The 15,229-nt window shown below is 43.0% G+C and overlaps 1 protein-coding gene across 7 annotated transcripts in view; it reads left to right on the top strand.

Moving 5' to 3' along the window:
• The window catches only part of esrrb (estrogen-related receptor beta), a 44,614-nt gene that overhangs the window by 10,998 nt on the left and 18,387 nt on the right, over nt 1–15,229 (top strand). For 6 of the 7 annotated variants that reach the window (XM_065966607.1, XM_065966605.1, XM_065966610.1 and 3 more), the window contains 2 exons: nt 5,707–6,116; nt 11,553–11,678. In XM_065966607.1, coding sequence (XP_065822679.1) covers nt 5,707–6,116; nt 11,553–11,678 — 536 coding nt within the window. The remainder of the gene's footprint in view (nt 1–5,706; nt 6,117–11,552; nt 11,679–15,229) is intronic. The other variant, XM_065966604.1, reaches the window with a different exon arrangement.

Below are 15,229 nucleotides of genomic sequence, written 5' to 3'. Positions count from 1 at the left end.
TTCATCTTTGAATCTGACTTGTTTTTAGTTCATTATAATATATAACATGTGCTATTTAAAGAAAAAACACAATGTTTATGACTAGATTAAATCACAAGTAACTTTTTATACAAACATCATAGATTTAAGAGAGCGCTTTGATGCAAGAGATACAATGACTTAAAACAGGCATTTACAATATGCCATAATAACTGTGTTACTAAAGAGTGAACCGTGCAGTACTAACTGATAGTTTTTCATGCAATAGAGCTTAATAGCCAGTCTGAAAAGTAAATTTTATTATTGTTACAAGTTACAATAAACGACAAGAGTAAAGTTATAAGAGTTAAATGTTTACCAGTCTAATAGCTAAGCCGTCGTGAAGTAAAATACTAAAGAGGTCAAAAAGATGAAGCAAAAAAAAAACCCAGCCATGTCTCAATATCAATACCAATATCATTTTTTAAATTATTAGCCATTGTTAATTAATATTGTTGAATTATGCCATGGCCACTTCTTATAATGGATGTAATGGAAACTAATCTGTTCTAATGAAAAAGGCAGAATTTGAAATTTGATCCCAAATGTACTGCACAGCAGACAAGACTTATCGCTGCACTTCTCTTTTTCATGCAGTATGATGAGCTGTCTAATTCTGCAGGGGGCTTCCCCACAGGGTCCTCTTATGATTTGTTAACTCTTTGCTTCCCATGGTGGAAAGTTTAGACGACCTAAAACTCTGTCACATCCCCAGCTGACAGTAGCTATATCATTAGCTATTTGCTTCCCTCAACATCCTGAACTCAGCCCCTTATAAGAACCAGATCCGCCCAGAGCGGCCCAGACAGTTTACGTCAGACAAACAGCAGCGCCTGTATCACAAGAGGCCCTCTCTTTACTGCCAGCAGCATCTCTAGAACAGGAAGGAGCGCGAAGGCGGATCAATAGATGTGATCTGCTTCTTGGCCTGTGCTATCTTGTGGTACCGTTGGAGCATGGGGCTCATGTTGTTGTAGTGGAGTGAGCTCATGGCTTTATAAAGACTACAGTGACATCGCGGTGGAGCAGCTAAATATAATCCTCTGCTGGAGACTGAAAAACTTAATTGCCCAGGCCACAGAGCAGCAACCCCCCCACCCCCCACCCTAGTGGTAACCCTGCACGAGCCCCAAGCCTACGGACTATTGATCCAGGGCCCTCGCTCTCCATCGGTACGATAAACACATCCCTCTCATTCTCCTCTCTCTTTTTGCCTCACGTATCGCTTACTTTCTCTTCCCTTCTTTTTCTGTTTTTCTGTCTCCTCGACTTCCCCTTTTGTTTGCCTCCATAGATATGCTCATCATAAATCTCTGTCAGCTCCTCCTGAGTGTCTAGCATATCCGCTAATAAAGAGGCCCCCCCCCCTTCCTTTTAGGTCCACGCCCCTCCCTCCGCCCCCTCCCTCCATGCCAGACCCAGACTAATGAATGAGAAAGTCCCAAAATTAGGGGCCTCTCCCCTCATAGCTTAGAATGGGTCCCTATGGAGTGCTGGGCTTGCCTCCAACCAAACCACAGCCGTCAACCAACCAACCCCCTCCCCGCCATATTTCCATCTTTCATATTCTGTCTGCCATTCAAATACACACCCGCAGGCACAGACAACACGCACATACCCCCCAAAGTGTATTCCCCCAGTATTCCCCTGATGGTCTTTACCCTGCAACCAGTTAGACACAGGGCTATCCTCCACATTTCCACTATGAGTTTTTGAGCGACTAACTAAGCGTTAGACGTTGAAATATATTTTTTCCCTTCCTTTCTCCCCCAAGCCCTACCTGAGCCTCAGTCCATTCTTGTTTACATTTTCCCTCTGAGAACGCACACAGATCACCTTCAGTAGCGACACATATTCTTATGGCTGTGCGCAGAATTTCAGATGTGTGTCCGCTCTCCCCAAAATGAAGGTGGTGGTGTGTTGGAGCGGTAAGAGGTGGCAGTGGCCCCTGGAGGAGAGGTCAGCGTGGCAGCTGCCAGTGGGCTCTGGCTGTGGTGGGGAGGCTGAGCCTGGTGAAGTGGAGGTCTGTCAGGAGCTAATTGAGTTCTTCCGACCAGCATTGACTCTGGGGCCAGTGGCTTATCAGGCCACATCGCCTGGGGCCCTCCAGACAGATCTGCCCCTACTGGGGCATCTGATATCACCATCACCCTGCCTGCAGATGTCAACCCCCACCTACTCCATCCCCTCGCCTTCTCCTCCACTTACCCTGTCTGATCAGGTAGCAGGGATGTGACATTCTGGGATGAGGTTAGAAAACGCTATAAAATCTTGTTTTTGGCATGCTGTGGCCTTGAGAGGGAAAAAGGACATCAGGAATTTACTCTGAGCTGAGCTTGTAACACAGTTTTGTGCTTTGTGCTTTTGATTTACACATTGAAAAAAGTAGGGGGCTTTAGTCCCCTGCAGAACAGTGAAGGATGTATGTGTCCTCCTGAAGAGAGTAGGAGGCTCTCAGCAGGAATACCTACAAATTGGCTCAATTAGATCCTTAATGTACTGCCTCCTTGTGACAGTGTCATTCAGTGTTCAGAGTTTTTGCTTGCAGGTGAGGAAAGCGCAGAGACCTAAGAGAACAAGCCCTTCTAGGTTCTCCTCTCGGAAGTGAAGAAACAGCGAGTGCGAGACGAGCTGCCAGATCATTAGGCCAGCTAATCCTGGTCACAGCAGCACGGGTGGAATGATATTAGGGATCTGAAATGCTGTTAGGGGGGCCAGGTGGAATCAGATTAAAACCAAACTGCGCAGTGTGCGTTTGCGGGCCCATAACCCACTACTCAGCATGAATTTTGATCGGTACAAAGGGAACAAAAGGAGGAGGAACAGAGAGAGAAAAGGAGAGGGGGAGAGATACTGTATCTTAGACGAGTGCTGCTCCTTTGGGCAGCCAGGCAGCAGAATTTGAAATGCTCTTACCTTGAGGAAGGAAGTACAGGTTTTACAGCATCAAGCAGACCCTTTCCTGTCTGCTCTGTCTGAGAATCATACAAGCTAATTAGCACCTGCCCCACATGTTGAATTATTTATTACAACTATTGCTGCTGTCAGACTATTTAATGTTCATAATTCATGTTCACATACAATAGTATTTATAGATTTAAATTGGACTTGTCCCATTAGCGATTACTAATATTTATAGAAATATTTTCAACTCTTTGATTAATATGCCAGGTTCAAGTGGTTCGTATTCCCTCAGTATCATTAATCAATATATGCAGGCTTGTTAAAAACATAAGCATAGCAGGGGTATAATGTGTCATAGCAGAATGAGTTAAGGGGGATTCTAGCCAGCACATTTATTATAAATGACCACATAGAGCTGGAGGGGGAACAGTTAAGACACTTATGCAATTATGCTAAGTGTCACCCTTAAGATGGCCTTTGAACCAGGGTTAAGCTTACTCTGAATTTGTGAAATAAAAGCTAAATGGAGCCATCTTTGGCGCCTGCCATTTAATATATAGGCTTTAATAAGCCAAGTGCAGGTGCCCTATTGCACAGGTGCACATATCCATCTGAAACAGAGAACATAAAGCAGATGAACACAGAGCTGTGCATTAATTTATGGAGATGCAATCTGCATTCATTATCAAGAGCGCCATGTTCTATTTTAGAAAGGCGTGAAATTGATTCACTTTTTCAATTTCTGTCTGCAAGGACATTTAAGAGTACAAGTGGACAATTTTTAAAACAGCCATCTGAGAAAAAGCCCTTGAAGTCGTCTGGATGATAATACATTTATTGCATTGTTTTAAGCACGAGTGTATACATTCAAATCTGTAAAACATGTTATCCATAACAATAGTTGTGTATCAGTTTTTACAGTGATGGCTTTATATTGCCAGAAGAATTCGAGAAGTGCTCAGGCACAGGGCTTATTCCACAAGGTCAACGGTTTTAACAGGGGGCATTTTTTTATTATTTATTTTAGTAGTTAACCTTTTTGCGAATTTCCAGAAGTGGTAGGCACCTGGAGCTCCGATGAATATACATGACAGCACGGAGGGAAACCTGGGAATGAGATTTAATTTGACATGCTGACCCCCATCTCTACGGGCCCAGGAAGCCTGGGTGAGAAAATAAGGTTGACCCACTGACCTCTGGGCCTGAACCCATCCGTCACCCACCCTCACAATTAAATCAGCCTCAGAGAGCAAGAGGCAGTCCGGCCAACCGATAGGGGACATAGCGGAGGCCTCTCATTTCCTGTTTCCTCTGAAGCACTCTGAGACGGAGACTATCGTCCAATCAGGTAGAACCTCGCCCCGTGCTGATGGAAAACTGACATGTCAAATATGTAAATATTACCATTAGTTGGCAATATTCTAATGGAGCTAATGTGCTAAGGCACAACTTGGGCTGTCTAGCTGCCACTCAGTAGGAGTCCCTGTGTCTGAATTTGCATAAGCCATGCAAGGCTCAATTTTGTTAATGCAGGCAAGTGCAGGGGACCTTTCACCCCCTCCATGGTACCTAATGCAAAGGGGTGTGTGTATGTGTGTGTAACCTCGCCTTGGCCCTAAGAGGTCATAGAGCCACACTGCCTCCCCAACATCCATCCTCCTCCTACTAGTCCACCCTTCAGTTTACTCTATTTGCAGACAAAAAAATGGTCCAGGCTAAGTTTTGTCCCTGTTGTACTCCCAGTGCAATTTCAAGTTAAAGGTTATAGAGCCGAGACGGAAAAAGATTATTTGGGCAAGGAAAGCTTCAGAGTGCATTTAGTGGCCACAGCTCGAAGACTGCACTTTAGTCTGTACACGTTGCAGCATCATATTGCATGTACACCAAAATACAGTTATTAGGCAGACAGTGGAAAAGTCAATATCTTGCCATCGTGTTTCCTTTTGGTTGACTGCTGACTCAAGGAGACAAGCCAAGGTCCACCCTGCTCTCTAAACTATGGAGATGCTCCTGAATGGATGTGCTTTGTTTGTCTGTGTGCACTTGCCTGTTAAGTTATTTGAGTGCTCTCTCTCTCTCTCTCTTTCTCTCTCTCTCTCTCTCTCTCTCTCTCTCTCCTCCTCTCCCTCTTCATATCCTTTCTTTATTCTCTATTTTACTTTCTTTTTTTCTTTCTGCGTGTTTGTATCGTGTGGGCATGTGTGAACATACAGTGTGTGCACTGTACATTTACACTGGAGCGTATTAGTAAATGCCATAATGTGTGGCTAATGAAGTACTAAGGATCTTACCTCTGGCTAACTGGTTGTAAGCAGAGGTTAGGACACAATTGGAAGGCTTTAGGAAATGGACAGTTTGGCAATTATCTCTATAATTAAAAAAATAAATGCAGTAAGTTGCTGTTTAGGTATTTTTTTCTACTCTTCAAAGACCTCTACTGAACATTTGACTTTTCTCAACACATCTTTCACCAGTTAATGGTTAGGTTTTTGTGTATTTATAAAGTTTGTGTGTGTGTGTGTGTCTTTATCTGTGTAGGCACATGTGTGTTGTGCCTTTTATGCACATTTTGATTTTGTATTTATTCTTGCTCTGAATTTTTTAGATCTTGATTTCCTTGATCTGCACTTTTATAATAGTGATTTTGTGATTGTTTGTTCACTGAATGTGAAGCACATTGTGTTGCCTTGTGTATGAAATGTACTATATAAATAAAGTTTGACTTGATTTAACTTCTCCCTCTCTACTCCCCCCCCCCCCCCCCCCTTACGTCTCTCACCCTAGGCTGCTGAATAGAATGGCCGCTGATGATCGGCACCTACCCTCCAGTTGTGGGTCCTACATCAAGACAGAGCCGTCCAGCCCCTCTTCGGTCATCGACACAGTCAGCCACCACAGCCCCAGCGGCAACTCAGACGCCAGTGGCGGCTATGTCAGCACCATGAACAGTCACTCCAACGGTCTGGACTCTCCACCAATGTTCACCCCTAACGGGCTCGGGGCCGGCTCCTGCCGCAAGCGCTACGACGACTGCTCCAGCACCATCATGGAGGACTCTTCCATAAAGTGCGAATACATGTTGAACTCCCTCCCCAAAAGGCTGTGCCTGGTCTGTGGAGATATAGCCTCGGGGTATCACTATGGGGTGGCCTCTTGTGAGGCTTGCAAAGCCTTTTTTAAAAGGACAATACAAGGTATTTTCCCCCTCTCAATACAAGATATTTCATCCCATGTTGCCGCATCACCAGACATAAAAACAGCCTCCATACAAGGCACCTTTGACCTCACAACAACACTCAAACATACTCAGTCCAAGCGATTTACTATGTAAAAGAAATCACTGGAGTGTGGAAGATTTTTTCTCTGCCTCCTGAGACATGCAACCTCCACTAGAAAATCACTGTTTTTGATTTCATTACATTGTACAATTCCTTACAACTGTAGTGTTAAATAAGAAAACATACTCAGTGGTTTTTGAAAAAATAATGTGTTTTAAAAAAATGATTTCACACACAAAAAAACCCAGAAGAATATTTTGACACAGACTAGATCAATAGTGTAGCTATCATTAGATCATCTGTCATAGTTGGATGTGTGCGATGGCCATGACATCATCACCCAGGGGCCAGATTTGGTAGAAGGTGGGGGCTGTTTGTCCAGATGCACAGCTTCTCATTAAAGAGGCAATGAAAGGAACCCCACTGTGAACCTGTGCGCTTTGCTTTAGGATTAATCAGTTAGGCCGAGATATTGTTGTGCCTAGAAAAAAAATCTGCACAACAGGCACAGCTGCCCAGGTCTAAGCTCTGCCGGCTTAAGATTGGAATACATGCAGTGAACAAATAGAGAAAATAAGTCAACTGAGTCTGGTGAGATGAGTATAAAAACAGGAATTTAATAGTTACTCTTGATAAGTCTGACATATTTTATCCTTTTCTTTTGCTGCATTTTATTCCACAAATGATTTTTGGCATTATATGGAGAGCAGGCCGTCAGTCTGGATGATAGGTGTTGATTTTGGACCTTACAGCCCTATCAGCTTTAGACAGTCTATGTACCTTTTGCAGGCAAACAAAAGCATTAGGCCAAATCCTCCTGTTTACTCATGCTGCCATCAGCAATCCTGTCTATTGACAAAAGATGAACATTTTCTCTCAAGTAACATAACTGGGCTTTTGTCTCTTTACGAAAAGTACACTGACATCAACACAATGGAGCACAAAAGTGGCATCTGGGGAAGAAAGAGACGTCTTAAGTGGAGCAATGGCCCAAACAATTAAGAGAAAGGTACATGGAAAAAAAGAGAGCTCCTTTTTTTCCCCCTCCTCACTCTGCATTGTCGATTTGAAATCCCTCTCTTTCTCTTCTTGGAGGGCTGCCTGTAATGGAGCTAATCTGCCGTCGTTTGTCCGAGCCACAGGAGTTTTGTCAATAACAATCAGCGTTTGGAAAGTGTAATTAAGGCCGAGGCTTTTCATTAGGAAGAAGGGAGGGGGCTGTCTCCAGGGATGGGCATGCCAATTAGAAACTCAGGCACGCGTCGCCGGGTAATTTCAGGGAAAGGAGGGGAAAAAAACCCAGGACTTCTTTAGATTGGAGAGGGACCCTGCTGCTCTTTCAGAGGAGAGGAGGAGAGGCTTAATGGCATAATAATCAGACAGGGGTCCCAGGCAGAGAAGGCAGGAGGACGCAGGGAGTTTTTTGGAGGGGGTGGGGGGGGGTGAAAGCTTCCTAAATGATAAAAGAAACACATGCAGGATTGCTGGAGGAAAATGGTGGCGGTAAAAAAGCGGGATGTAGAGCCCTTGAAGAACAAGAGGGTACCGTTGATGAGAACTGATTAATTAAAGGAATAACGAGGCAGTCAAGGGTGGAGTGTGAGACGGCCCTCTCTAATGAGAGGAAAACAAAGGAGCTGTCTTTTCCAGCCCTTTATTACATTGTTCTATAGCACTCAGGGCAAACAACATGCTAAGTTAATGTTAACCACGTACATGACAGTTTCTTTATCACCTTGCGCTCACCTTGTGTAACTCTGTGTATTTTTTTGTCATACAGTCGCTGAGTCTTCAGAGGAAATTTGTAGTTGTTTGAAAAATATTAAGATATTACTCTTAATTTAGTTGAATTAAAAATATTCAGACTTCAGCTTACATTTTAGACATTTGTTCACTGAGAAGTTCACTATCTTAGTTTCACAACCCGCTGTGGCCTGTACTTCTCCAGTTGATGCCCTTTCCTTTTGAACAAAAGCAGAAGGAAAATCTATCTTCTGTCACCTATTCATCCAGTGAAAAGCCCCTTGAACTCTTACGTGGAGATAGTTACATTAGTCAAGGCCAGGCCCAAATTAATGTCAACCTGGATCTCCATCCATCCCAGAAATACCCGGGTTCTCAGTGCTCTCTAATCATCCCCCTGTTCCCGCACCTCACATGCCCCACCAATCAAAAACATAAATCTCTTATTGAACCTTGTTTTCTTCCCATTTTGAACCCACGTGTAGAATTGCTTGAAAACCAACTGAACTCAGTGGCCCTCTTTTATATGAAGTAATAGACCTTGACAGTAAGCCTGTAAAAGTCAGTTTAGATTTTGATGAGAAATACCTGCCATTTTACTGTAATTTACTTACAAGACCTGACTTTCCCCTCTGTGCCCTGGCATGGGTCCTGAAAAGCCATAAAATAGATTGAGACAGATACTTATCAAGAGAAGAAGGAGGGAAATCTTTGTCTTCTCCGTCCACTCTGTAATGTTATTGGTAACCATACCATAACCTCTCTTATAGACAGATAAACCCCAGCATGGCCCTCGGGTTAAAAGGGCCTCTGCCAGTGTGCTTAATTTCTGAAAGTGAAACTGGCCGAGCTATCAGTCTACGAGCCTTCATTCTTTAATGACAAGCTTATTTTATATGATTACAAACTCCGTTAAATCACATGCTTTTCATTATTTTGTACATCGGTCTGTTAAGTTATATTTAAATCAATATTGGTTATCTATCTTGACGGGATAATTTTGTAGGAACTGAGACACAAACTACTGATTGTGTCCAACAATATCCTTCATATACACAATGACGAGAATATAAACAGATATAAAAAATAATAAATAAAGAGTTGCAATAACTAATTTATTTAAAGTGGAAAAAGTTCAGTTCATGAAAGTAAATCTCTTAAATCAGAAAATGATAAGGAAGTATTTGAAACAATCAAACTTCACTTGTTTGATCAAAATTGAAAGTACCTGTTACCTCCATAACATCGCGAATGCAAACAGATATTTAACAGCATCATACACTTTTTACATGACTTAAATTCAATAATTGTTAAAAGTGTATTTTAAAAGAAGTGAAGTCAAATCAAATAGGAAATCCCAGCTAATTTTGTTTGCACATGGATCATGGATTGTGCCTTTGATATAACATGTCTCAGATGTCTTTCTTCTTTTGTCACTATTTCCAATTTAGCTCCGAGTTGATTCTCATTAAGAACAGCTAAGAGGTGTTAGTTATGTTTTGAAGTGGGACTTACTGTAGGTGTTCTAAAGCTGAAATACTTCTCTCCTAAATATAAACCAAACGTACGGCTGAGAAATGAGTTAATCACCCCTCTCTCTGCACTGAGCTAAGAGAAGCCCCCTCTGACAGCACATCACACACACACAGAGCTCGACAGGACAGGTGGACTGCAGTGTGAGCATGTGTTTGTGTTTGTGTTTCAGGAGTGTGTGATATCAAAGAGCTAACTCTCTCAGTTAGCCTCAAGGTGTGCTTTGTGCACGTGCGCCCCTGAGAGGGGGAAAGGGGGGGCAGAGAGTAAAATACCTCTTTAAACCACACAACCTCAGGGACACACAGGGTCAACTGTGCAGGCAAAGTTGCAACATAGCACACGGGCAATTTGGAGTTGGTGTTTGAATTTATTAAATGAAGGGAATAATATGAGGAGTAAATTGTTTTTACATTTGCAATCATACCCCGCATCCTTTTAAACGTATTTAGTATTTACGTCCCTGCAAATTGCTGATTGGTTAGTGTATAATGGGAACGCAAACAAAAAAAGACCTCCGTAAATTGGCTCCAGCGCTGGGTGGCACTGATTGCCTCCTCCCAGCGTATGGGAAATGGATAGGATTATTATGGGCTGGTTCTGCTAAGACAACAGAGAAAACAGAGAGAGGAAAGACAATCAGAGCTCATCAGCCTCTTCCCTCACACCTTTATTTACCCCAATCCCAAAGAGATAAGGAGAATTAGCATAATGATTTCTTACCCAGATATAAGGAGGAATTTCTAATTATTTATAACATCTAGGGACCCTCCACTTGATCTGTCCAATAATGTTAACATAATTGCATAAGTTGTCAAAGGATGTTGGAGGGCTAGTGGAGGAACGCCAGTGGAATATTACACAGCTTTCTGTTTCTCTGTACAGAAATGTGGAGCGAGGGTCAGGGCTGAGGAGCAGCTACAGCATGCTGGGATGCACTGCTAATGTGCTTCTGTCTGTCAGTCACCACAATGCAAGACATGCTTTATCTATTTAAGGGTTTCCTTCAGGTACGAATTCAGTCATTTCAACATAAGGAGTATTTGCTGACATGTTGTTATGAGCTTTTAAATCAGTGGATAAGGAAGAAATATAAAGGCCATTACAATGATTAAATTACATTTTTACAAACCCTTAGTCAAAAGCAAAGTTACACAATACCAATGTCAAAAGCTTTAAAGCTGAAAGTCCATTCTAATGGAGGTTAATTCAAATTCCTCGGCTGAAGGAACCATTACATTAAAACCCTTTATTGAAACCCTGATTACAGTAAAATGTAGGGAATCAGACAGAAGCGGAGGAACTGCCCCACATATCTGCCCTTTCTGTTGCTAATGCTAGAGCAGAGCACAACCAGCTCTTTTATTGTACAGCAGTGAATCTCTTTCTCATTGCTCCGTCCTGGAATCAGATGCTGCAGTTGAATAATGCATAAAGCCTCTCGCCTGTACACTATGTAAATAGTCAACAATGGCAACACTGGTAACAACAGGTTTGGGTCTGCAGGAGTATTATGTAAAGTGGTCGGGGGGCAGCTTGTCTGCCTCTCCAGCCTGCTTTTGAGGCAGTTTCAGGCCCTCTGAGTGCGAGGGGACATGGCCTGCGCCTGGAACCCGGAGGGGACATGCGCAGAATTAATGAGACCAATTTAGTGTTTTACCAGGGTGGCGTCTACTGATGGGTCCTGAAGGACTATTGTAGCTGTACCTCCACTCCCCCCACCACAACCCTTTAACTCTTACTCCAGCTTCTCCTCCTGCCGTGGCCCCTGGTGCTCTTAGGTCCTGTATCTGCCAGAGAACACCAGAGCCTCCTGCACACTACAGAAATGGATTCTATTGGAATCTGAATGATTACCAAGTGCCCTGGTGTGGTTGGCAAAGATGATTTATTATAGACCCCCTCATAGAGCACAGAGAGTACACACTGGTGGCTGCTACACCAGTACTACAGATTCACTATTAGGTTCTTTGTGCAAGCCGATAAAAACCAGTACTTGAATATTTGCACAAACAGTTTGCATTGAAATATAAATAATTGTGCCTGAATCAGTTGTGTTCTTCTTCTTCTCCTCAGGTAACATAGAGTACAGCTGTCCTGCCACAAATGAGTGTGAGATCACAAAACGGAGACGCAAATCATGTCAGGCTTGTCGCTTCATGAAATGCCTCAAAGTGGGGATGCTCAAAGAAGGTAAGAAGAGTAAGAACATTTTTATTATTCTTGCACCCACACAAACACATACTGTAATCTACACTTCCACATCCAATCATATATAGAAACAATTCATTTTAGAAAACAGCTGCCACTTTTGAATGCCAATAACACTCATTTGTTCTTCTAAGTGCTGTTTAATTGCCCAGCGGTGAGTCCCTCAGTATTTTCTCTCTCCAGCCCAGAGTAAGACATACATGCAACTGGCCAGCCTCAACACCAGTACCCAGCCTCCCTGTCCTCCCCTTACCAACACAGCAGTAAATAATGTGCAGTTGAGCTGGGGACAGAAATATGCTGAATAGGTTGATCCTGCCGTCTGAGTAATAGAAATGTAACAGTATTCCTGCTGGAAAGGCTCAGGCCGGGTCCCTGAGCACACACTCGGCACAGTCTCAGTTCTCCCCGGCATATTGATCCACTAAATGTTTTCCGAACATCTCGGCTCTCTTCCTGTGGATGGTTTTTTAAAGTCACGCCAGCAGGGAATTCAGTGACAATTAAACATGCTTCCGATGGATTTGTCTAGCTGAGTTTCTCCCCCTCCCCTCCCTGTTGCCAGGGACTGAGCCCCCCTGAGACCCAGAGGATTGGCTCTTCTTCCAGGGGAGACACCTATCTGTTCTCCCTTTCCCCCTTGCAATCTCCCATGCCTCTCTCTGTCTCTCTCTCTCACTTGTTGGTTGCTCCGGAAAGGCCAGACAAATGAATAATGAAAGATATGTGGCTTGGGGGTGAAGTGGCGGTGTAATATTTATTCAAGCCTCCTCTGGGAGTAGCTGAGGGACTCTGTAAGGAAACGTGTTTTCCTCAAGTGCTGATGAGTATGGGTCAGGTGGCACTTATGTTGTGCAAAGTATGATTGTCCCTCATGCGTATACAGTCGTATTAATGCCATCTGAAATTCTGTAATAACTTCCACGCTAAAGTTCTCTGTCAAACTCTGTGTAGTAAATATATCCCACTATTATTCCTCCCATTATTCATTGGAGAGTGGGATTTATAGATGCATATATATCCAGTCGCCACCTGAAGCCCGAGCCTGTATGGATCTCCGCTCAGTAACAGAATCCCCTGGACTTCATGCGGCCAGATAAAGCTGGAGTGCCAGAAAGACGGAGTAATCGCATTACTATCTGATGAAAAATTTATGCCAATATATCATCTTGGAGAATAAGAGACTACAAAAATATGTGGCCACGGTAATAAATGAATGACCAGTGTCAGGTCAGAGTAAAAAGAGCGTAAAACTAAAATATGCAGACTGGCTAAGTCTGAGGATCTAATGCACACTTCTATGTGTTCAGCAAATTCACAGAATAAGAATGTCCCTCCTCTTTTACTTCACATTCACACTACAGGCACCGACTGAAGTCTTGTGCAAGTGTTTCATTTCATAGATAGGCCCTTTCTGAAACAAGTTATTTCAGTCACAATCAAAATTAAAATTAATCAAAATTCTAAATCTTTTTTTTTTTTTTTTTTTACTGAGCATAGGAGTGCATTTTGTGTAAGCTCTGCCTTGAGGCCTGGGCACGTTAGAGCGTCACCAAGACAAAGTGGAAAGAGAGGCATATGGTCTCCGTGTCCACTGTAAGCTCTATGAAACCGTCAGCTCATCGCCGCGCACAAACCCACAGTAAAAGGATGGCCACCGCTCATGTGACTGAGGTTGCCTCTTACTTTCATTACTGCAGAAAGGTCACATTGTGTCTCAATGGAAAATCACCTAATTATAACTATACAGCTCTAACAAGCTGCAGTGCTGCCCCCCAATGAGACGGAAGATGAAATTCATCACTGTCTCTGAAATAATAACAATATTATTATTATCTTCTTACTATTAAATTTAAGTTACTTAAACTCTGAAAATCCATTGGATATCATATCCACTGAGCACAGAAGCTACATCTTTGGAGGTGTCAGGACAATGGTCTTCAAAGATCTGCAGTGTGATTACAGGATGCCTTCTTAAACCCTGTGTCGAGACGCTGTACTTTCCCTTGACTGTATAAAGGAGGAAGTGATCAATAGAAGAATCAAATGTCAGGGGCAACAGGTTTTTCCTCTGATCAATGGAAACGGATCAGAGCTTAGAGCAGGAGAGAAGACAAGATACTTTTCAGAGATTACATTGACATCATTCAGTGGCAGTAGCTCCCTGCACACACTTCCCCTCTCCCTCACTTATGACATACACATCCTTCAACATACACACACCAGTGCAGAAAAAAAATAATTCTGTGAAGCTATATGTGTTAGTTTTATCTACATGGCATTAACTATGAAATAAGGTGTTGTTCCATTGTCCTGACTGTGTAACATGCTGTGTGTAAAGGTAAAATATGCTCTCCTATTGTAAGAGAACAGCGAGCAACTCATGAACATTGTCAGAACAAAGGAGCAAAGTGTGTCTGTGCTGATATACAATACACCTCTCATTGTTCAGCCTACTGGCATGCAGAGAACAACCACATCCCACAATAGCCCCGTCACAGTCACATACACAACATACAGGAGGAACACACGGACATACTCGCATGCAAAGTCTCTGAAATACTAGACATGTTCATGTTCACGTGTGTTGCAGGTCTTCTATACCAGTAAGACCATTACACTCTGCTTCTTCAGTTTAATAAGGGATTGTTGTGAAGAAAGGAATCATGTGATTTTTGGCAAGGCAAACATTTCTTAGACCAGAATAAGAATGAGAATCAGGTGAAGTAGATTCACATATACGATGAAATTGTCTTTGTAAACACAAAAGTAGAATATTAGTAGAAAGCTAGTGATTAACAGTACTTCTTAAATAGAATGAGATTTAAAAAAAAAAAGTACAAATATAATACTAATAATATAATACAGAATATGTACAACAGGTGTAATGGCAGGGCTGTACATTTGTGCAGGAATATGGTGATGGCGTGTACAAAAATCCTACCACACTGACAATGTTGTTGGAATTTAAAATACTCTGACGTGTAGTTTAGGTAACGATTAGTCTTTTCAATTAGCAGAAAGAGCAGCGATGTCAGCTCACTGGAGATATCGTAGCTAACCTGTAAATGGACTATATGACGAGGGTGTCGCTATGGCAGCCCCTGGGGTCACAAGAAGGGAAGGGGGGCAATGCGTGACAATTTTTCCGCTACCCTCACTCATCACCACTCGTGATTAAAAATGCTGCAACACACTTACAAGTATGCAAAGCTGGCAACAGGGGCCCTTTGAAATAGTGCTGACGGCAGTTTAGCGGGGCGGCTTCCTTGAAAGGCAAGGTCCGCCATGCCTTGCCATGTGGCCTTCTGATTTTCCCAGCTAAAATAGGGTCCGCCTAAGCCCCCCTTGGCATTGCCAACCATCCCAGACATCCTGACACTTTCCCCAGGGAGAGACACCCAGAACAGGTGAGGGACTCAAAATAAGGGCCCCTACCACGGCCGGCCACACAAAGTGAGTGAAGACAGGCCCTTTTGTAGGAGGGTGCTTGGAAAGGGATTATTATTGTTTTTGGAGAGAAAGAGGAGCCTTAGGTCAGC

This window comes from Labrus bergylta, chromosome 18 (assembly GCF_963930695.1).
Source record: "Labrus bergylta chromosome 18, fLabBer1.1, whole genome shotgun sequence".
Taxonomy (NCBI): Eukaryota; Metazoa; Chordata; class Actinopteri; order Labriformes; family Labridae; genus Labrus; species Labrus bergylta.
This window is presented reverse-complemented; position numbering and strand designations above follow the sequence as displayed.